Below are 23,835 nucleotides of genomic sequence, written 5' to 3'. Positions count from 1 at the left end.
CTGTTTTTGAGAGTTCAGAGAATTGATAGCATACTGAATAAAATCATTTCTAGTTATCATCTCTTGATTGAAATACTTTCAAAAAGTGTTACTTCCAGAACTACAGATTTGTGGTTTTTTTTTTTTTTTTTTTTTTTGTTGTTGTTGTTGTTGTTGTTTTGACAGGTCTTGGCTTCATACTGGTTATGTAGCTCAGACTGGCCTTGAACTTGTGAACCTCCTGTCAGCCTCCTGAGTTCTGAGATTACTAATTTCTTTTAAGTACAAGATTACGTGGTTTAAAACAATAGGACAATAAAATTTGACTCACAGTAAGGCTAGCCAATGGATCAATGCCAGGGATTTTGTTGTGGGTATTAAGCTGAGGCTGTGTATGAAACAGCATGTCAGAAGATGTTCTAGTTTGCTTTCTGTTGCTGTGATAGAGCAGAACTCTGGCCAAAAGTGACGTAATTAATCCTTGTGGGAAGTCAGGACAGGAATCTATGCAGACATATGCACAGCCCATGGAGGAAGATCTACTAATATACTTTCTGCCTCTGCTCAGCTAGTGTTCTTATGTAGCCTAGATCCACCTACCTAGGGAGGGTTGGTACCACTCAGAGTGGGCTGGGACCTCCCGATCAATTGTCAATTAATATAATCTTTCTCAGACATGGCCACGGGCCAACTGCATCTGGACAGATGATTCTCAGCTGTGTCAGGTTGACAGCTAAAACTAGCTAGGACAGACAATCAAAAGGATTCCCTGTTCCATATTTTAAAGAAAGTGTCTTATAGATAATGTGGTTGTTCAGGAGCCAGGCAATCACACTATTACAGCTCTAATTCTACCCTTTCTCTGTGGCTCTCTTGCCATCATCCATCCTGATCAACATTCTAGGTGGAGATGAATGATAACCAGAACAGAGCTGGGATACGGTATATAAGTTCATGGACTTCTAGCAAAGATTCCATATTGCTCATGCGCATTCTTTACAGACATAGTACATGTTCTCGCTTTCACTAGACTTAAAGTTGTGATTATTTTTTTCTTTTCTTTTTTTCATACAGTCTAGGCAATCACTCTACTACTGAGCCATACCCCATCCCTTGCCTCTTTAAGAATGAGAAATTATTATTTGGGGGGGGGGGCATTATGCATTGTACACATGCTTATGTATGCATGTATCAAGCCAAACTCCACTTCCTTGAAAATTATTATATTCACATTTTAGGGAAGTATTCTATCTGGAATAATGATGAATAAGTTTTTTCCAGACATTTTGTTGAAGGCTTTTTCCAAATTGAAAATGATCCTATTCAAAGTTTATTCTTTATCCCATCATCCAGTCCACTACCACTCTTACTGACAAAGAAACTAACATGTTTTTATTTTCTTCCAGTTTTAATTTTCTCCTAGGCATTTACTAATAACCATCTCTCCACAGCAGCCCTTTCCACTTCCCTTCAGCTATGTTGGATAGTCAGAAGACAGGGAAATAAGAGGACCCAGTCTTTGATCAAAGATACCTATTCTAAGTAGCTAGTCTATACTCGCAAAATGGCAGCAACTATTGGAAACAGGAATTAACCTTTATTGAGCACATATTATGTGCCGGAACCATTTAATACCTCTTTTCAAAATTTAAGGCAATTAAGTAAATACTGTTATTGCTATTTTATCAAAGAAAGAAACATAGACATCACATGCCCAAAGTCACAGAGGCAAGAACTCCCCATTTTTTTTTCAGGCAGGCTTCTGTGACAGAAGCTTCTGACAGGAGGCTGTCTCTGTGAATCTAACAGTAGTGTTCAAATGCATGCTTGGAAAGTATTCTGCAAGTGGGAATTACAAATGAGATTTTTGGAAATTATTCCAAAAATGGTTTCTACCCATATGTGAAAGGCTGGGGAAAAGTCAAGAAAAGCTACCAACTTAATGAGTTTGTCCAAGTGCTCCTTATACAGGAAGGAGCTCAGATCCTCATACCACCCTGCCTCCTTTGTAGACTTCTGAGGCCCAGGTGCTCTTTTGCTCTCCTTAACAATGGTAGCGCTGGCTCTTCCTGTCTGCCTGCTCTCTGCTTTGGATGGGGTCATTTCAAAACGGGCCTCAGCCCCCCCACAGGTCTCCTGGAGACTAAAATTTCCTGCCTGACCCATGGCAGACATGTGGTCATATTGGGCAAGACATAACTTGTTTTGCTGCCTTGGGAATCATTCTCTTTAGACACAGTCTAGGATGTCAGCCGCATCTTAGAAAACTTCTAGTGTCTAGGAAATGGGCAAGGCGGAAGGGAAAGAGAGGCCATGATTTTCTGATGTCACTGGGCTGGAGCGAGGCTGGGCTGGGGAGTTCCTCCCGCCTAATCCATAACCAGAACAAGTTTCTGTCTGTGGACAAAACAGCGAAAGAGGTAGAGCCATGCCCGGGTCAGCATTGTACCTCACAAGCAACGAAGCAAAGGGAATCGCTTTTGCCTTTAGGGCCCGAGAAACTCTGTTGGGCTTGCTCCTTTAAACTCTCGCGATACCTTGGCCCTTGCGCTTGCGCAGTTAGTAGTGCCGGTGCTTCAGAGCGCCTGCGTGCTGTGCTTAGGACTGCTGCGCCTGCGCAAAGTTTCCCGCGGGTTTGCAGAGGCGGGAAGGTCCGCGTAGCTGCCTGCGGACGGAGGCGAGGTTAACTTGAGGGCTCTCTTTGTACCTGGTGTTGGCAGGGGATTCTTGGGGGGAAATACCGTTTGTTGACCTAAAATGGCCCCTATGAGTGGGTGTGTCAGGCGGGAGGGGGCTGTTGGGAGGGAAGATGAATTCTGACTGGAAATCTCCCTCTTCCTTTAAGGAGGCCTCAAACAGGCCGCGTCCGGCCTCAGCTTGAGGCCATGGTCTTAGAGCAGGTTTGTCAGTGATTGGTAGTACCTCCCCAGAACCCCAACACCTGCCCGGCCACCCCACCTCCACCTTCCCTGCTCCCATAGCCCCAACCACCCCAGTCACCCCACTCTCACCTACTGGCCCCCTGCCACTCTGCCTCTGCCACCCCTGCTTCCACCACTCCTGTCGCCCCAGTCATCCTGCTCCTGCCACCCCAGTCATCCCATTCCCATCACCCCACCCCTGCTCGAGCTGAAGCCGGTTCTCTTGGACGCTGGGTTCAGGAAGATGATGGTGTACTTCCATGTATTTGTGAATCAGGCATAGTGGCCTATCTCTGCAGTCCCAGCACTTGGGTGCTAGAGATGGGAAGATTAAAAGTTTGAGGCAAGTCTGGGTTGTATGAGATTCTGTCTCACATGCCATAGGTTTAGGATATTTAAGGTATTCAGCCCCTGTAAGTTCTCTTAGGCTTGGGATGAGCTGGTGTTTCTGTGTTGAGAAAAAAAAAATGGCTCCATCTCTGTTCTGATTCCTAGAATGGTAGAAAAATACTTAAGAGTTTCCCATATTCTGCTTTCAAGTTCAAGATGCACAAAGAGGCAGTCCTCAGTCTCTTGTTTTTGAGTTTTACTTTTGCAAATGATATTTGGACATTAATGTTTACCTTTTTGACTGCATTGTTACTTGTGTTCACATCAGTCTGTCCCACTGGGATGTGGATTTGCAGTAGAAATTATTTGGGTTTGTGTCTGGCCTTTTCATGGGCAAACATTTGTTGAATTAAATTATATTAAGATATAGATATATCAGGAAGCTAAAATCAGAAAAAATACAATGGGAAAATGTTTTATTTGTTTCTGTAAGTTTGCACATGCTGTAATTCCTTTCCCTTATAGCTTTGGTTCAAAATTCCTATGATGGGTCCTGACTTCTGATTGATATATTGCATAGACTGTGTGGAAGCTCTGTATATATTTAGAAAACAAGATTATATTCATCCCTGTCATAACTTATTTGAACATAGCTGGGAAAATTGGGTATGTTTTAAATTCTTATTTATAAAGCAATTCCTGAGGTGATTGCATTTGACAGTTTTAAACCATAGTGCCCATAATCAATTGACTGAAAAGTTAATCTTGCTGATGAATATGAGTTACATGTTTCTTCCTTCTATGGTTTAGTTAACTTCGTTTTGTAAATGTCAAATGCTAAATACAAAAAGCTTTGACATTGAAGAAAATGAAGAGAAACCTGAATGAAAGTTCATCTCGAAGTACAGCAGGTATTGAGCAGCGTTTAATTGTGTTTGGAATTTTTCACATAGTACATAAAGCATGTATATAGTTCATAGGAACATCTGGGAAAGAATGTTTAAAGAGATTAGACATTTTAGTTTAGCCTCCTTTTATAGTCAAAAGAGGTAAAGTAAGCTTGTCAAGGCAAAGTATTTAGCAGTAGAGATGAGAGTAAAATTAAATGAACTGAGATTTATTTACTCTGGCACTTTTTCTGTAAAACTTAAGGAATTGATTTATTTATGGTTTTGAGCAGGAAACAAAGAAATATATTTGTGGGTTTTTTGATTGACTTGTTAAAATGTTTTCTTTTTAAAAAAGTATTTAAAAATACTTTTTTATCTTTTTAAAAAATGGTTATTTTATTTATTTACATTTCAAATGTTGTTCCCCTTTCTGGTCTCCTCTCCACAAATCCCCCATCCCATCACCCCCCCTTCCCTTTGCCTCTAAGAGGGTGCTCCCCCACCCACATACCACTCCTGCCTCACCCCTCTAGCAGCATTTTTACTTTTCAAGCGGTTTTCCTCTGTGTAGCCTTGACTGTCCTGGAACTCCTCATAGAAACCAGGCTGGCCTTGAACACACAGAGATCCACCTATCTCTGCCTCATGAGTGCTGGGATCAAAGGTCTGAGCCACTAACAACCAAGCTGTTCTCTAATATTTTGCATTGTTTCTGTTTTCCCAATTATGAGGTAAGGTAAGGATAGAAGTCAAGAATGGCAAGAGTCAGGGAAATGATTATGATGTACAACGAAGACTATAATGATAATTTATGATGGGACAGCATATTCTAGACACTTACTCACAAGTATTATTTAATCTTTGTCATCACCTCTGTTTTCTAGATAAGACACCAAGACACAAAGACCTTAAATAAGTAATCTATTGAGTTTTAGAAATAGGACTTGAACCTAGAAATCTGATTTTAGAGTCTACATTCTTAATCATTATATTATGCTTTCTGTATATATCTTTGGTACAAAGAATTTAAGGAAACTGCTCATATTTAACTTTGAAGTTTTGTTTCAAATCCTCATTGAAGGCACAGTTAAAACCCAGCCATCCTGACTCAAGAACCTACATGACAATAGGTTTTCATTAGAGATCTTCCTGGGTTAGTATTCTCCAGTGAGAATGGGGCAGCTAGACAATGGTAGTAGTGTTAAGGGTTTCTAAACTGAGATTTAGGAACTTGGGTCCTATCTCAGATTTTCTGGTTATTGCTTTGAAGACCTCTTCTGATCCTGAATTCTCTTGTTGCTTTAAAAGTTTATTTATTGTTTTGACTGAAGAACCTGCTTTTGTCATGTGGAGGAAGTGGTGATGGTATAGCATATACAACCCACTTGGGGGGGGGTCACATATTAGACATCTTGCATGTCAGGTATTTATATTACAGTTCATAACAGTAGCAAAATTACTGTTATGATGTAGCAATGAAATAATTTTATAGTTGGGGGTCACCACAGTCTAGGAACTGTATTAAAAGCTCACAACATTAGAAGGGTGGAGAACTACCACCTTAAGACATTTAACAAATAATTTATAGAGAAATATTATAGATACATGGGGTTCTTATTAAAAGTATAATTTGGGGAGTATAATATCCAGAGTAAATAATTGAAATATAAATTTCAACATTGGAGATTGTGACCTGGAACCTACATGTTAATCAGAATTTCAAGATAAATCTTAGTCAAACAAAAGTTTGAGAGGCTGGTGGTCACACTAAAGTATGGTTAGATTTTTGGAAAAGCATGGTTCAAAGTTTTTTCTTTCTTAGCTTTGGTATATTTTATAGGCACTCTGCAGCTAAGGGACTAGACAAACAGAAGAAGGAACTGCAGGAAAGAAAAGAGATTTGGGAAAGGTTTGGGGATAAAAACAGACAGAAGAAGAAAGGACTTTAGAGACATTAGTAAGCTTTGTGAACTTCTAGAAGATTGTAAAAATCATTTCAAGGGCATAGAAATATATCTGTAGTCTATTATCATATAGAAGTAGACTCTAAACTGATATCATTACATATTATTAGTGGAAATCTTTCTAGACATAGGCATCATATTTACCTATTTCATACTGATTTATTTGTACATTCTATGTAGGCTGTTTGCCTGTGCCATTGTTCAATCAGAAAAAGAGGAACAGACAACCATTAACTTCTAATCCACTTCAGAATGATCCAGGTATTGGTACTGTTTCTGACAGTTACGGTTTCCCTTCTTTACCAACAGGTAAGAAAATGAGTAGGGAAAAATTTCAAGAGACAAGAACTAGAAAGTAGAAAATTACTGGTCTCTGATTGAAGAAAGCCCCTGCTGCCTTTCACTGCCCAGATATAGAGATTACTTGGCTCCTTCTGAGCATTCCAGCACAGGAGTTTTGAGTTGCCTAGTATACGAGGATGGCTTAGCATTTAAATGGAGTCTATTTTTATGTCTGGAGCCTTTGTTCTAATAAAGTAGGAACCTACATTGCAAAGACTATTTTTCTTTCTCAGAACATAGAATACTGTGACATTTATTTTTTTAGGAAAGGATGGAAGGGTTTGAGTTACCTCAGAAACAGGGAAAAGTGTATATAGAGTTTTTTTTCAGTATTTTCTGGGATCTGAAAATTCTTAAGTTGAAACTTAACTGTTGAGTAGGAGATGAACCTTTAGGAGGTACTTAGAGTTGTGAGGAGTCTACGCCTATAAAAGGACTCGTGGCCTTGTAAAGGAAAGATGAAGGAGAAGGATCTTTGCTGCTTCTGTCATGTGAGGACTCTTTAAGAAGGGCTCTTTCTGAAGCGAGAACAAGCTTTCACCAAACATCTAGTTTGTTGTTACCTCAATCTAAGATGTTTTAGTCTCCAGCACTGTCAAAAACTTGTATTTGTAAATTACTCAATTTAAGATATTTTGTGATAGCTCAAATGGTCTAAGAGCGTCTCATTTAGTGTGCTTCCTTATAGCTCAAACCAGCACATTATGATATCTGACATTGCTGGGAGTTTACATACTTGACTTCTCAGAGACTGGCTGTCTTTTGTAACTCTTGATTTAGTTTTCGAGTCAGGAAGCTTCTAATATGTGCTACATTTTAAGTGAGAACACTAAAATCTTATCTGTGAACCAGTTAGCCATAGTGTGAGTGTTGAAAGACTTTACTTTTCTTATTTATTTATTTATTTATTTATTTATTTATTTATTTATTTATTTATTTATTTATGTGTGTTCTAGAGATGGAATCAAGTCATTAAGCTTGATGGCAAGGCTTCCTGCTAGGCCATCTTGCTCACTGTCTCAATGTTCACTGTCTTTTTACTTCCTTCTGGAAGAGAGCACTGATAGGCATATATTCTGATATCTATTTGGCACATTCTGGTTATGTATATTTAAATTTTGGAAACAAACTTTAAAATTATTAATGGAATCATAATTTTATATACAATAATACTCATTTTAATTTTTTTTCCGTGTGCTTTCATAGACTTTGATGTAGTCATTGTTTTTCACACTAGGAATTTAAAGTATAAAGTTAACATACAATGTTTCCATTTTTTAAATTTGAATTTTATTATTAGTGTGTGTGTCTATGTGTATATGTGTGTGTGTATACAAATTTTGGGAGTCAGTTCTCTCCTTACACTGTGGATTCTGGTATCAGCCTTTGCATATGAAGCTTGCGTGGCAAGTTCCCTTGCCCACAGAGTCATCTGTGGCCCTCATTCCCATTTTATATATAAAAAGTAGGAATTCACATGGACATGCACAAGTCAGCATTCACCATCACTTAAAATCTTTCTTATCATTTAAAGTGTTTTATACATAGCATAAAAACTGATCTTGAGAAATTATAAGTGTGAGCTATCTCATGAGGAAATGTGAATTTTTATCTTGACCTATTAGTCTGGAATACAATCAACATTTATAAGAAGAGAATATGGAAAAGGCAGCTGGCTTAGTGGTTAAGATGGATTACTAGTCTTTCAGAGGACCTGAGTTTGGTTCCCAACACCCTTGTCAGGTGTCTTAAAACTACTTTATACTTCCAACTCCAGGGGATCATTTGGCCTCCATGAACATCTACACTCATGTGCACTGTGTCCCCCCATGTGTAAATAGTTAAAACATAAAAATAGAAATTAAGGAGATAAGAGAGTAAGTAGAACAGATTAGAAAATGTATATAGAAGTGTATACCATACATAGTAATATTGTTATCTTACTCTGATTCTATGTCTCTCTGTTAGTTTCAAAAATAGTTATCTTGTTACCAGTTATCATGCATTTCTTTATGTGGGGTGAAATAAAATTAAGAAACATTGGATTCAACTAAATTTATGTTGCCAATTATAAGGCATTGTATTAGGATCAGTTGAGGAAAAGACAGATTAAACTACTATCTTTGCTTAAATAGAGTAAAAAAGACATCTGTAAAATTAGGCAGGCTGTGACAAATCAAGTGCTACTACAGACTGTCTATTTCTTCAACTTGTTAGAACTACTAAATTAAATAAATGTAAGGAATTATTTTGAAAATAAAATCTTATTTTTATGTGTTCTTATACTTCTGAGATTGGGCGTGGGAAGCTGTGAATCCAGAGGTGGCGCCTTTAAAGAAAACAGTGAATACAGGGTATGTGAAAAACATATGAATCAATACATGCGTGTCTGTTACTGACTGATGTTACTTTCTGTATACATTTTACATTTATCAATTTAAAAACAAATTGTGTTTAATAAGATTTTTCCTTGAAAGGCAAATACCAGCTTCTGCTTCTTATTCCCCGAGAAGTCAAGATTCTGTGTGTAAATCTATTCAATCAAATGCTGAAAGAAGCCAAAGTGCCTGGGGGTGAGTCTGCATATGCTTTCTCTTTCTTTTCTTTCCTTTAAGAAAATCTTTTTTTCTTTCTTAGAAATACATTTAGGAAATTTCTACAATAACAAACTAACATTTGAATATAATCTATGTATACCTTCCTGTATACTTTAAATTACATAACAGAATACAATGTAAATGTTATATAATTGTCATTGTGTACTTAAGAAGTAATGACAAAGTATATGTTGGGTACAGATGTAATTTTTTCTAAATATTTTTGATCTGTAGTTTGTTTTGATCTGTGGAAGTAGAGTATAGGGAAGGTTTAAACTGACTTAAAATGGATTTTCATGTAGCTATTTTATATATATTTTTGTTCTATGCCCCCTATCTTTCCTGTATCCTTATCCTCATGCCTACATAAACCCTTCCTCCCCCAGCATTTCCCATCTCTACTTTCATATCACTATAGAGGAATTTTAATCCAGCATTGTGGCTGTTCGGGCAAGGGATCACATCCAAAGACCTAGATCTTTGTGATCCTGCTGCAGACACACCACACACCTTTAATCCCTCTGGCTGGAATATACCCTTAGTACACACTTTAATTTCAAACAATGTAGGTAAGGTCAATTTGTAGAAGAAAGCAGCCATGTTTGAAAGTGGTGTCTAATTGAGGGTCAGACAAGTGATGAATCAGAGAAAGATTTGACACAATGAGTCAGAGATAGGATACACCCAACTCCCAACTCTCAGGAGAAGAGACAGGAAAGAGAGGTGACATAAGAGAAGTGCAGAGTGAGGGAGTCTGGACGAGAGGGCAGTTGAACGCAGTGGACTTGTTCAGTTCAGTGCAGTGCAATGCAGTTCAGATCAGTTCAGTGCAGTTGAGTTCAATGCAGATTCTTTTAGTTTGTGTAGTCAGTTCAGTTCAGATCATGGAATTCAGAGGCAGTTTTACAAGTGGACCAATTTACTGAGAAGCCGAGAGAAGCCAGTTTGAATTAGTCATATTGGAGAGGAGTTTTGAGCCAGAACAGCTGAGTTGAACCATTCAGCCAGAGTTCAGAAAGAACTAGAAAGGGTAAGCATATTCAGCTGTCAGACTCCAAGATGTCAATTACATCTGGTGAATAAAACTTACTTTTACATATCACCTGTGTTCTCCTTATGGTAATTCCTCAACATTCCCTTTCTAGTTTCTTAGCCTGTACAGATACTCTAAATTAAAAAAAAAATACTTCTAAGAAATTGAAGGTAGGATCTGCATATTTGAGAACATGGCATTAATTTTTATGAGACTAGATTTCTTCACTTTAATATATTATAGTATAATATTCAATAATATACTATAATAACAAATCTATTTGTTAGTTCTGCTTAAGTGTTCTGTGTTTTTCTACTCAGAAATATAAAAATTACTGTTTTTAGGAAGTCATCAGAGTGAATTCTGGTTTTCTTTATTTTCTGGAAGTATGACTAACATGGTATGCTTTGTAGTGATTCTCAATGATTTCTTTGTAATAAAAAGCATGTGTGAGATGTTACCTGTAACAGCATGGAGAACTCAAAGGTAGCTCCCTCATAGAAAAGCTTACTTTAGTATGGCAGATGACTTCACAAAAGCCTGTCTTTGGAGTTCCCTGCCAAAGAGTTTCCTCTCTGCAACTTTTTTCTGCTTATATACTTGTGGGAAGGACCTAGTGGTTTTCTGAGTCTTCTGAATTTCATTAGCTGCCTCAATCTTTTGAGTCTCCTTCTTCCATTAAGAAAGGAATGTTTCAATTTAGAGAAAATAGCTCCACAGCAGGGTGTATCAAACATTTAATGAATAGCAATAATTGTAATATTTTTCCTGGATATTAATGATGTTTGTGGTATTTATAACTTAGATTCATAATTGTGATTTTTTTATCCTTTTATTCTTAAATTTATAGTTAAATTGTTAACAGTATTTCTCAAATGTACAAGCTTTAGGCCTCATAAAACCTAGTCTTTTGCTGATCACTATATTACCCCTGTCTTTTTTTTCTCTCCAAACAATGGGTGGGTTGAACTGACTGCCTTGTAATGCAGGTATTTCTGGGAAAACTATTCATGATCAAGAGTTTGTGAGTTGGATTAATTTTTCTTTCCCATGTAAGTTTTAACTGGCCTGCTTAGAAAATATACTTTATCCTGCGTTTTATTGACATCTTGTATTGCCAAGCTTTACAAGCAATGTAGATTAGGGTGGTAAAAAAATGCTATAACGAGTTGTATAGTAGAGCTTTTCAAAGCATAAAACATTAAATAAAAATAAAAAAAAAATAAAAAATAAAAATAAATAAAAAATAAACAAAAAATAAAAAAAATAAAAAAGCTGTAGCTTTTCTTTTTTACTTTGTAGAAAATTTCAAGATAATATAAAGAATTAAATAAAAGTCCTTAAAAGTATTCTACTTGGAAACTACTCTTATGTGGAGGCTTTAATATATCATAGACACATATTTGCAGCAATGTATTCTGAGTTGGGAGACTGGTCTTCTTCCATTTCTGAACTTGCCAGTAACTTGCTGTTTAACTTTGGATGAGTTACTACTTCCCCCAAACTCTGTCTCTTCATCTTGAAAGAGAAGGAATAATATATCACTGTGTAATGAATGATGTGTTTCAAATGTCTTACTACTTAGTAGCTCTAAACCACAGATTGTCAGAATAATGAAAAATGTCATTGGTTGTTCCTAAATATGAAGACATAGCGAAGTATGTTTTCCTTTTACAGCTACAGAGGCAACAACAGAAATACTAGCTTGAGAACTTGGGATAGAAATGATTTCCGACCTCAGCATAAAGCTGTAAGCCCTGTGGCAAGCAGTGAATTTAGTTCTTGTCCAGTGAATTTGGGAGCTCAACGACAAAAACAGTTCCAAACACCCGAATTTCCTATCTTACCTGGACTCAAAGAAGCTGAAGTATCAAAACTACCTGGCTCTACATTGAAAGGCCCAGACAGAGCCAGTGCTCTGCAGGCATTTAAACCAAGTTTGCAGCAAAATTCATTTAAGAAAACAGAGTTGGGAGATGTTCCAAGAGAAAATTCTCTGAAGGTAAACATTTAAATATTAATGAATAGCTTATTTGCACATTTAAGGACATGTAGTAAATATTTAGAAAGATACATACATGGCATATGTAGATTAGCATAAATATCCAGCTTCCCGTTGGAGTCGAGGAATGTTGGTTTCTGAAATAGCTTAGATTTTTTTTTTTTTTTTTAATAGTGGCTCTAGAGTTTCTTACTGAATTCTGATTTTTACTTTTTTAATCATTAAGGTAACAATAGTTTATCCATTGTTTGTAGAAACAATCCATGCTTCTTATTATGTCATCCCCCCCCCCCAAGATACCAGAAATCTTTTCCTGCAAAGTTCCACATAACATTTTTGGTTTTATAGACCATACTGTCGTCTCTGCAGTTATTTTACTACAAGACTGAACTCTGCCGTTGTAACTTGGAAGCAGCCAGAGATAGCACATTAACGAATGAGCATGGTTATGGGCTAGTAGAAGTTGACAGAAATAGTGGGTTAGGTTAGTTTGGAGTGTAGGCCATAGTTTGCTGACTTCTGCTTTATGATCTGGTCCTGTTCTGCCTTTCTTGCCTTGTACATCATATTGCAAGGTGCTGTTCATCTAAGACTCTTCACACTGGGATTAACATGATCTGTACTACAATATCTCTCTGCTTTGATTTATAGTGTAGAGATCATGTACCTTTTCCTAAGCTGCACCTCTGATTGTTTTTTGAAATGTTATCTACACATGTGCTGGTTATCTTCTCTCTCATGCCTCACACCAAGGCCCAGTGGTTTGTTGTTCTGTGAATCTCTGTGTTCTGTCCAGCTGCATTGTCCTACCTTGGTGCCTCCCTTGAGATCCCTTGTTTTCTGCCTTCTACTAGGGGTCATCCAACAGGAGTCACTGGGAGGATGTCAATGTGAGGAGAGGCGGAGATCCCCTCTTCAGTGTCTGTGTTCCTCTATGGGCCTAGTTTTTATGGTCTTGGTAATTTTATTTTTCTCCCACTGCTCTTTCAACTTCTGACTGCTGTTAGTATTTGGGTGCTTAAGTACTCTGGCATTTGTTCTGCTCATAATCTGGACATCATTGATTTTAGTAAGAAATTAGGGTAAGTTCTGTTTTTTTTTCTGGAAATGTAGCATGTTTTACAGAGATTCTAATTACTGTGTTACCTTGCACACAGAGTAATATGACACTGTCACCTTAGAAACAGTGACTCACTGTGGCAGTCATCTTCAAGGGGGTATATTTAAACTTTGTTTAGGAGAGAGAAGATGGAAAAATCTTGAAACAATATAGTTTCATTAGGTACTCTTCACAATCCTCATTCCCCCAAAGGAAATTGTGCCCCAACCCTTGAAAGTTAGTATTAAAGTTAGTATTTTTGTTTGTTTGTTTGGGACAGGGTTTCACTGTGTTGCCCTGAACTCACTATATAGACAAGGTTGGCCTCATACTCATAGAGATCCACCTGCCTCTGCATTTCAATTGCTGTGTTTTCAGATCTCAAAAAATTCATAAAGTATGGGACAGGTAGCTTGTTAGTTAAGAGCACTGGCGACACTTCTGAAAGACTTGGGCACTCTTCCCAGCACCCACACAATGGCTCACAACATTCTGAAAGTCTGGTTCTGTGGGCACAATGTACATACATATATAAACATACATACAAAACACTTATACACATAAAAGAAAATAAATCTTAAAAAATACAAAGTATAAAAATGCAAAATACATTTTTATTTCAGGACTTTTACATGTGCTGGTCTCTGCCCCCACTTAAGTACCCACTTAAAATGATAAACCCTGTCTCTCTTTATCTTTTCATTCTATTTTTTCATGCACAAATGAAAACAACTTCTAATGTTTTATTATACTTATTAACTCATTTATTTGATGAATCTGATTTTAGATTTGAAATTATGTGAAGATATATCATCATCATTGTTCTTGTTTTTGAGACAGGGTCTCATCATGCAGCACTCACTGGGGAAATCTGGACCCTGCTACATAGAACAGGTTGTCTTTGAACTCACAGAGATCCACCTCCTGTATGTGCCACCATACCTGCTTGTTTGCTTACTACTGTTTCTTGAGTAGATTTGGCACAGAGTGGATACCCCCAAAACAAAAGTTTTTATTAGTGTATATTAATACTACAAAGTAGTGGTTTTCATTATGACATTCTTATAGATTATATTTGCATCATCCCATTTTCCACACTTATTTCCCCTCACCTCCTTTTGTTTCCTAGCTTTTATGCTTATTTTTCTTTAGTTTTTAAAAAGTACTTGTTAAGTGAATGAGTGAATCAATGTGTCTACAATGTGAGCTCATTAGGGTAGGAATTCTTTTACTCAACTGTAAAGGAGCTGACACGTAATGCTTATTCAGTGGAGGAGAAAGTTAATGGAGTAAATGAATAACAATATAAGTAAATCTTATAAAACTTTACTTATTATTGAGTGTATGATATATGTAGGGGGAATATGTGTGGAGGTCAGAGGACAGTTTCATGGAGTTGGTTTTCTCTTTCCACCTTTTCGTGGGTTCTGAGGATCAAATTCAAGTCATTAGGCTTATATGGCAAGTGCTTTACCCATGGTGCCATGTCTCCGACTACGTGATTCTCTTATTTTAAGTATACTCTTGTTTTCACTCTATAATGCAGTGAAATTAAGTGATGGGTTTAATTTGGGGGTTCAATTGCATCGAAACTTTTAGTGGCTCTTTTTACACACGTATAAGAAGCTAGACTTTACATAGATCAACGAGTATAATGAAAAGTGAAACACTTTTCTAATGCTATGCTTTTTTTTTTCCTGAAAGGAAGCTACCTTGCATCAGGTAAAGGAAAAAGATAATTCTTTAAGAATTATTTCTGCAGTCATTGAAAGCATGAAGTATTGGCGAGCACAAGTGCAGAAAACTGTACTTCTTTTTGAAGTTTTGGGTAGGTATAATATTTAAGAATACTTCAGTAATACTATTTTGGATATTTTTAATGCCATTAGGAACACCTAGGATATCATGAAGAAGACACAAACTGGTAAAAGAAGATTATTTATATTAAAGGCAATGTTGGTTGCCTTCAAAATAACAGATGTCTACTATCAGTACTCAGGAGATGGTTATTAAATGGATGAATAACACCATTTGATAAAAATTTATGGAATTAAATGTGAATTAAGACTTAAATTTTATAAATGAAGAAACAGTTTTGAGAGATGTTGAACAGTTTGTTCAAGGGAAAGGAGATGGGGAGATGTAGATAAAAAAATACAAACGTGCAGTTATGTGGGGTGAGTCAGCCTAGAGATCTAATGTGTTTCAGATACATATTGAAGATTAGCCCAAAAGGTAGATCTTAGGTGCTGTTATTGTACTTCTAAATGCAACTATGGAAATGGATAGACATCAGTTTGATTACTTGAAGTACTGAAAACCTTTGTTTTCTATTTGCTCTCTTTTTCTCTCTTTTTGTACATGTACATGAATATATTTTAGAGAATAAAACAAATCAAGTTTAAACAATGTCATAAAATAGTATTAAGCTGAAGACCTGACACCAGAATTCTAATTCAATGTTGTTTTCATGAAACTATGATACTTATTTGTTGTTATAGTGCATTGTATTGTTATTATGGCTCTGAAGATTATCCAGCCTATAGAACACACCGAAAGGATACAATTCCTCTGTAAAACCCTACTGTATAAGTAAAACTGGGAGAGATGCTATAGGATGATGTTTAAATATCAAATTTCTTTGTTAAATTTTATTTATGTTTGTTAATATTTTATTTTCCCACTTTAATGCTGATTAGCTGTCCTGGATTCAGCTGTCACACCTGGCCCACATTATTCAAAGACTTTTCTCATGAGAGATGGGAAAAATATTCTTCCATGTGTTTTTTATGAAATTGTGAGTATTTTAAAGTGTCCATTTTCAGTGCCTATGCTAATAAAAGATGAAACTACAGGCTATAGTCCCATTGCAGTAGAAATTCTGTTAGCAAAAAGGAGTACATAATTCATGAGCCATGATTGGGGAGATTATTAAATATTTCAGGAAGCAACTTCTTGCTAGTTCATTAGAAGCTCTATCCAGGTTAGGGCCATCTCTCTGTGACAGGTTACCTGTGCTTGCCTGATGATATTATAAACAACAGAGAATCATATCATTTGGGGTGATTCATTGTTCATATTTGATCAATATGATCAACTTAATTGATCATATTATAAGTTAAGCATCAAACTTTAGGTGAGGCAATAACTAATTTTTGGCTTTTATGTTTGAAAAACAGGATCGTGAACTTCCAAGACTGATTAGAGGCCGAGTTCACAGGTGTGTTGGACACTACGACCCAGACAAGAACATTTTCAAGTGTGTTTCAGTCAGACCAGCATCTGCTTCTGAACAAAAGACTTTCCAAGCATTTGTTACAATTGTAGATGCTGAGATGAGGACGTATCATACCAAAGTAATGAATGAAATGTAAATGGAGTCAAAGGGAATTACACTGTATGAGCAGAAGCATTTGCTGTTACTACTTTACTACCTTCATGGTTTTTATCAGTCTTGTTTTTTGTATTTCACTTCTCTTTATAAAAATAAAACTTTTCTTATAGATTTGACCAAAACAGCATAGCTAGATTTTTTTTAATTTTGAAATTTTATTGAGCTATGCTTTATAGACGGGATAAAGCACTCATTTAAATTGTATAATTTAAGTTTTTAGTGTGTTCACCAAGTTATGCAACCATTACCATTATCCAGATCCAAAGAATTTCATTACTGCCAGAAGAATGCACATCCACCAACAGTACTTTCCATTCTCTTTTGCTTCTCAGAACCACAATTTTCCTTTGTGTAGCTATGGATTATTTTGTTGTTCTGTGCATATCAGAGTAGACCTAATCTTGATAAATGCTAAATGATTTTTTTTTTATTTTCTAAGAAGACAAATTTCTTGAAAAAAAAATTTGGGTTTACACAGAAAGGTGTTCAGAGAAATTTGTATCAATGCTGTATTTTTCTTTCTTTTTTTTTTTTAGAAAGCTGATATGTTTTACAAAATTAATTTTTCATTTTCCTTCAAGCAAGTTTATTATTATATTGGATGAGGCTTGCAAAGGAGTCAAAATTGAGTAGGGTCAGTGGTGAAATTTGCCAGTAGAGGTTAAATGATGGACCACAAAGTTTTCTCATATAACAATATGTAGGGGGAGTCTTTGAAACAAGCTTTTGTGCTGTTAGGAGGATTTAATGCACAAGTACCATATCTTACTTGAATTCCTCTCTTAATATTCCATCTTTGAGGCCATGTCTGTAAGTCCGCGTTAGTATCTTTCCATGCTTCAGTAGCCCAGCGTGTAAAAGGAACTCTAAACCTAAGTCATACTCCACACTTCATTTGCTGTTCATCAGTCTTTACTTTAGAATTACTATGGTTTGCTGAATAAGACAGGTGTTAGAAGCATTCATATACCTTAAACAGAGACATGACCTCAAAGGACCATGTGAGGTAAGCAGAATGTGTCCTATTCTACTTGTGAGAGCCTGGCATTGAGACATGCTGGGATCCACCCAAACCCCTTTAAAGGGAATACACATTGAGTTGGAGCTGAGATGTTCAAAAGGAAAGAGAGCAGGAGGATTAGTTTTGGTAGCCTACTTAAATTTAAGTTTTAAGTTTTCTTAATTCTCCCCACCTTCAGAGAGGCTCTGGTAACCTCATCATGCCATGTATAATGTATACCATTTTAGTTTTAAATTGAAATGAAGTTCCTAGTAAGCATTGAGCTCTTTTAAATTAATATTTTTATAATTTGAGAACTTCATACACAAATACACTATATTTATGCCATTTCTACCCTTCTCTCTCCTCAAATCCTCTCTCTACCCCCACTCCCTTTTGGATTTCTGACTTCTACATTAATTATTCTTATATAAAACCCACTGAATCCATTTAATGTTACATGTACATGTACTTAGGCCTGACCACTTGGAATCTGACAGCCTAGCAAAGGTTCATCTTAGGGATGAGGCCTTGTGGCCTCTCCCCCATCCCTACTGGCATGTCATCTGAACTGGTCATGATTCTGGTTTTGTTTAGGTAACCATACTGTTGAGCTTTTGTGTATGCAGCATTCCTGTCATGACACCATCTCCTAAACATCCAGGTTCTCTGGCTCTTACAATCCTCTTCTTTTCCCCTGTGATGTTCCCTGAATTGTATGTGTAGGGGTTGTGTTGTAAATAATTTTACTGTTTTTGCTAAAATGCTGTATCTGTTAAAATTCAATCACCAGGTAAAAATGCTCACTGTAACAGTCAGAAATAGATACTTAAACTACTTGATTTTAGCTAAAGTGCTGGAAACACTCCTTGTAGGTATAGGTGCTTCTTTAACATGGATAATAATTTGAGGCAGCCCCCAAACCATCAGACTTTAAGGGACAATACTGGAGGCACTTCCATTATCAGGAGCAAGATGGCTATCAGTAGTGTTTCAAGTGTTATTCTGCAATTGTTAGTTTATGCAGGCCATTTAATTACTTCACTTTATTTAGAAAATATTTTAATTTGTTGAGAATTCATACATTGTATTTTGATCATATTCCTTTCTTTCCTCAGTTCCTCTGAGACCCCCATGTTCATATTTACCCAGCTTGGTGTACTTACCTTTTAAAAACTGGTAGACTCCAATTAGTGCTGCTCATGTACTCCTGGATCGATTTAAAGAATTAAACCTATTGTATTCCATTCCATTTTAATTTTTTCTGTTAAAATTCAGGAAAATGTTAACTATTTAGGATATGAAAATGTCTGCCTAATATAATTTTATGTTATAATTCCCACTCAGCAGTGATGCCTCAAACCACATCAGACTGCTCTTTTCTTGTTCATTGCATTCCCTTCTCACCTATGTCTGATGCTACTCCTTTTTTCCCTTCTTTTGTCCTTCTTGCTTTTTGGATGAACTCTTACAGTCTTATTTCAGCTAATATCTTTCCTTGGTTTACAAGATGAAAGTTAGAGAAATTGATGTGGTCCAATGCCTTCTGAAATGTTTCAACAACAGGAAAAACGTCCAGACTAAGCATTTTTATTTTCTCCACTAATGTCATAACAACTTGGGATGCATTTCTCAGTCTGAAATGCTTCATTATTTCTTGCTTGTGAAGCTTAAAAGCAGAAAAAAGCAAAGTCTTATTTCCTGTCTCATTATCTGAGAGCTTTATCTAATTGGAAGAGTGAGAGACAGGTTGCATTAAATAGGGAACAGGGAGACCAAATCATAAAGTAGCTTATTCACTGTCAACTCATGGAACCACAGGAACTCAATGCTAGATAGAACACAAGAAGCAGGGAAAACAGACCCAAGGTAACCCTGTCAGACTCTGCATCAGTGGTTCTCAACCTTGTGGGTCTTGACCCCTTCGTCAAATCTCTCTATCCAAAAATATTTACGTTATGATTCATAACAGTAGCAAAATTACACTTAAGAAGTAGCAACAAAAATAATTTTATGTTTGGGGGTAACAACATCATGAGGGTCAACAGCATTAGGAAGGTAGAGAATGTGGAGCATGTTGAAGTCTGTAAATCTTGCCATAGCTGTGTCTAGATTGAGAGAGGACAGATGAGAGAATCTGATGCTACACAAGAAGAATCTGAGAACATTTCTAAATAGATGGCTCTATTCTAGTGGACACTGAGATTGCTAAACAGTAAGTAGAGGCTCCTTATGTCTCTGAACCAAAATAAAAGACAGAATTGCTATGCTGTCTGAATTAATTCAATTATAGCTAACAAGGGAAAATTCCTTTCTGTATGCAATGAGGAAAAAGATCATGTCTTTCTTTTCCCTTTTCCTTCTCCCCTCCCCTCCCCTCCCCTCCCCTCCCCTCCCCTCCCCTCCCCTCCCCTCCCCTCCCCTCCCCTCCCCTTCCTCTTCTTCCTCTTCCCTTTCCCCTTCCCCTTCTTCCCCTTTCCTTCACCCTTCTCTTCCCCTTCTGCCCCATCTCCCTCCCTCCCTCCTTCCTTCCTTCTCCTCCTCCTCCTCCTCCTCCCTCCCTCTCTCCTTCCCTCCCTCCCCATCTCTTCCTTCCTTTCTTTATTTTTTGAAACAGAGTTTCTCTGTATAGCTTTGGCTGTCCTAGAGCTCACTCTGTAGACCAGGCTGGCTTTCAACTCAAAGATCTGTCTGCCTCTGGCTTCTGGATGCTGAGATTAAAGGTGTGCACCACAACTGCCCAGCTTTAATTTCTAGAAATTTCGTTTATAATTTCTAGAAATTAAAATTATTTCATAATTTCTCCAACTGTGAGCATCTAAGATGTTCTTTGACAGGCGAATGGGTAAACTGTGGAACTACAGACAATGGAATGCCATTCACAACTAAAAGGATCTAGGAAATGTAAATCTATATTACTAAGAATGAGGCCAACCCCAGGATCTTTTTGTGTCAGTAAATCAAAGGCAGCTATTCTTGTAATCCAGTGAAGGTAATACTATTGAAGATTTCATATTCCTGAAGGATGAAGGACAAATCTAGTTGAAATGATGAAAAGTGAACACAGAATAACTGTTGAAGAGGACTTGCATATATTAACTATAATCTTATGATCAAGTGGAAAAGCCAGAGCTGGGAAGTATTCTAACATCTAAGGAGACTGCTTAGGATTATGGTGAGTAGCACTGTAAAGATTTTCCTAGAGAAGATAGAAGGTAGAAACAACCGAATAAGGTACAAAACCAATTTCATTTTCAAATTTGGCTGGAGGAAGAATTGAGTATGATGTGGCAGTTTTCTTTCTTTCTTTTTTTATTAGATATTTTATTTACACTTCAGATGCCATCCCCTTTCCCCATTCCCCCCTTAAAAAACCCCTATCCCATGCCCCCTTTCCCTTTTTGCATTTATACATTTTTAAAAAAATATTATTCATAGGCTTTATAAGTTTGGTATTGTTCAGTCAGAGGTGTAACCCACTACCCAACCTAGATATAACCACTATCTTTGACTGGTGGAGATACATGAACATCTGCCTCCCTGTCTACCCCCTCTTTCTCTCTCTCATCACCTAGCTTCTCCTCTCCTTCTTCTCCTCCTCTTCTTACTCCATCTCTTCCTCTCAGTACTCCTCCCACCTTAGCTCCTCCTACATATCACCCTTCCTGTTAAAATGAAACTTTTCTCTCAAAATACAATTAGAGCATAATTATGCCAATTTGTACCAGTGAGGTAAAAGATAGTCCTAATACCCAGTCCATCCTTTTGTTGACTAACCAGCACCTCTGTCGTCTATCCTAACTGAAACATTTAGTTCTGAACCTGGCTTTAGAATGAATGTCAGCTGACGACCATCCACTCAAATCTTTTCTCTCAAAGTAAATAGTCAGGATTGGCTATGAGGCTATAAGTTTTCAACCCCGTCAGAAATCCAGAATGACTGAATTAACTATAATTGTGGGAAGCACAAAGCATAGCTACTAAAACTTAGCCAATTTATAGAGACCTCTGAACACCTGGACACTCATTCTATTTCAAAACGTTGGAGCATCTGTTCTTCCGCCTTCTGGCCCAGGATCTTCTGACAGACGTTAGTGCTGCAGAATTATTAAGGGCTGATTACTCTGTCTAGGCAGATATAATCAGTCGACTATTCTGCAAGTGTGTCCTTTTCTGGACAGTAATTTGTCTGTAGAAGGAAAATGGCAATTCTTGCCTAGTGGCTGTCTCACCACAACTGGAGTAACTCCAAGGATGCTCAATTTCTTCTTAGAATCCAAGACAGGAAGCTGTCAGGAGCAGACAGATCTCTAATAAAAATGAACATTAATACAGAAATGTTTGTCATGTCAATTCTGTGGATTTCTGATGTTTTGAAAACCAACTATCCATGTAAGGTAATCTGGACTGTTGCCTGTCAACTCCACTCAGCTATTTCTAAATAAAACATAGAGAACACCCTTATAATAAACTCCAAGCCATGAATTTGCTATAGTCCCTTAACTCACAGGCTGACCATCTCAAATCAGTTTAAAAAGTTAAAGAAGGACTCGGTGTAAGCCTTGTATTCGTAAATGTGTTATACTGGTACAATGCCTATGAGAGTAACAATATTCATCTCACTCTTATATCACTAAGAAGCTCATGCCAATGAAAACCTTAAAATTTGTAATCAAAGTAAATTGGTGCCATTTAAGAATTTATAACTTCATCTTGATACTAATTATACAGATTTCTACTAATAGGTTATGGCTATGCAATTAACCCCTAGCTAATCCTCTCTGTTCCCACAAAACCACTACTTTTCCCTAGAAAGACAGCCCAACATTTACCACCTTAGTCCCCAAGCCCAGGGAATAGGGGCGCTGACTCTTCATTAGCTTCTTCAAGCTGATTATGGGCGTTGAGATATTAGAAGAGGCGTGGGAGGGGGGGAGAGCAAATTGACAAGCCTCTGATGCTGTGTCTTCACTGCCTCCAGATGGAATTCCCGGACCTCAGAGGTTTGAGCAGGTCTGCCCAGCTTGCTTGTTGAGTAGATACACCAAGGCTGATCATTCTGCAATATACAATTCTCAAAACAAATTTTAGTATCAAGATAGTTTTTTTTTTAAAGAGGGCTGACATTTTATTAAGGATGTTGGTCCTAACTGCTTTTCTTTTTTTCCCTCTTTTATTGGTATAATATTTACATTTCAAATTTTATCCCCTTACTGCGTTCCCCCCACCACCCAGGAACCCCTTATCCCATCCCCCCTCCTCCTGCTTCTATGAGGGTGTTCACCCACCTACCCCTCAATCCCCCTCCCCACCCTTAGGTTCCACCCTCCCCCCCAATCAGTGCTCAGCCTTCAAGGTACCAATGACCTTGTCTCCTACCTATGCCCAACACGGCCATCCTCCCCTACATATACAGCTGGAGTCATGTGTCTCTCCATATGTGCTCCTAGGCTGGTGGTTTAGACCCTGGGGAGCTCTGGCTGGTTGGTATTGTTGCTCTCCTCATGGGGGCCACCAACACTTAAGGCTCCTTCAGTTTACTCTCTTAACTCCTCCATTGGGAACCTTTGATCAGATTAATGGATAGCTTCCAGTATCTGTCTCTGGGTATGTCAGACTCTGGGGGACCTCTAAGGAGACAGCCTTATCAGGCTGCTGTCAGCTTTCCCTTCCTGACATCCATATCAGCGTCTATTTTTGGTGACTGCACATGGAATGAATACCCAGGTGGAATGGTCTCCATACAACCTCTCCTTCAGATTCTGTCCCATATGGAAACTTTGTCTCCATATTTGCTCCCTTGGGTATTTAGTTACTCCTTCTAAGAAAGACCTAGGCATCCTCACTTGTTCTTTCTTCTTCATGAGCTTCAAGTCATCTGGTAGTTGAATCTTTGTTGTTTCAAATTTTTGGGCTAATCTCTGCTTATCAGTGAGTAAATACCATGTGTGTTCTTTTGTGATTGGGTTACCTCACTCAGGATGATATTTTCTAGTTCCATCCATTTACCTAAGAATTTCTCAAATTCATTATTTTTAATAGCTGAGTAATATTCCATTGTGTAAATGTACCACAATTTTTGTATCCATTCCTCTGTTGAAGGGCATATGGGTTCTTTCCAGCTTCTGGCTATTATAAATAAGGCTGCTATGAACATAGTGGAGCATATGTCTTTGTTATATGTTGGGGCATTTTCTGGGTGTATGCCCAGGAGTGGTATAGCTGGGTCCTCAGATAGTGCTATGTCCAATTTTCTGAGGAACCGCCAGACTGACTTCCAGAGT

General features: G+C 37.5%; 1 protein-coding gene across 1 annotated transcript; it reads left to right on the top strand.

The window, feature by feature from the left end:
• Positions 1-2,618: 2,618 nt before the first annotated feature.
• LOC117701944 (spermatogenesis-associated protein 22) lies at positions 2,619-18,797 on the top strand. Its single transcript, XM_034493350.1, has 9 exons — positions 2,619-2,661; positions 4,041-4,141; positions 6,265-6,393; positions 8,720-8,780; positions 8,904-8,999; positions 11,734-12,058; positions 14,862-14,985; positions 15,857-15,954; positions 16,337-18,797. Exons 2-9 carry the CDS (start codon positions 4,099-4,101, stop codon positions 16,529-16,531), a joined length of 1,071 nt encoding a protein of 356 aa, XP_034349241.1. The 5' UTR covers positions 2,619-2,661; positions 4,041-4,098; the 3' UTR covers positions 16,532-18,797.
• The last annotated feature ends 5,038 nt before the right edge of the window (positions 18,798-23,835 follow it).

This window comes from Arvicanthis niloticus, unplaced genomic scaffold (genome assembly GCF_011762505.2).
Source record: "Arvicanthis niloticus isolate mArvNil1 unplaced genomic scaffold, mArvNil1.pat.X pat_scaffold_346_arrow_ctg1, whole genome shotgun sequence".
Lineage (NCBI taxonomy): Eukaryota > Metazoa > Chordata > Mammalia > Rodentia > Muridae > Arvicanthis > Arvicanthis niloticus.
This window is presented reverse-complemented; position numbering and strand designations above follow the sequence as displayed.

Bases quoted from the DNA above. Each gene is read 5' to 3' on its own strand.
- LOC117701944 (XM_034493350.1), top strand. From the start codon at position 4,099: ATGAAGAGAAACCTGAATGAAAGTTCATCTCGAAGTACAGCAG. The intron at 14,986-15,856 runs GTAGGTATAATA...AATGCTGATTAG, and splicing joins ACTTCTTTTTGAAGTTTTGG to CTGTCCTGGATTCAGCTGTC. The intron at 15,955-16,336 runs GTGAGTATTTTA...TTTGAAAAACAG, and splicing joins CATGTGTTTTTTATGAAATT to GATCGTGAACTTCCAAGACT.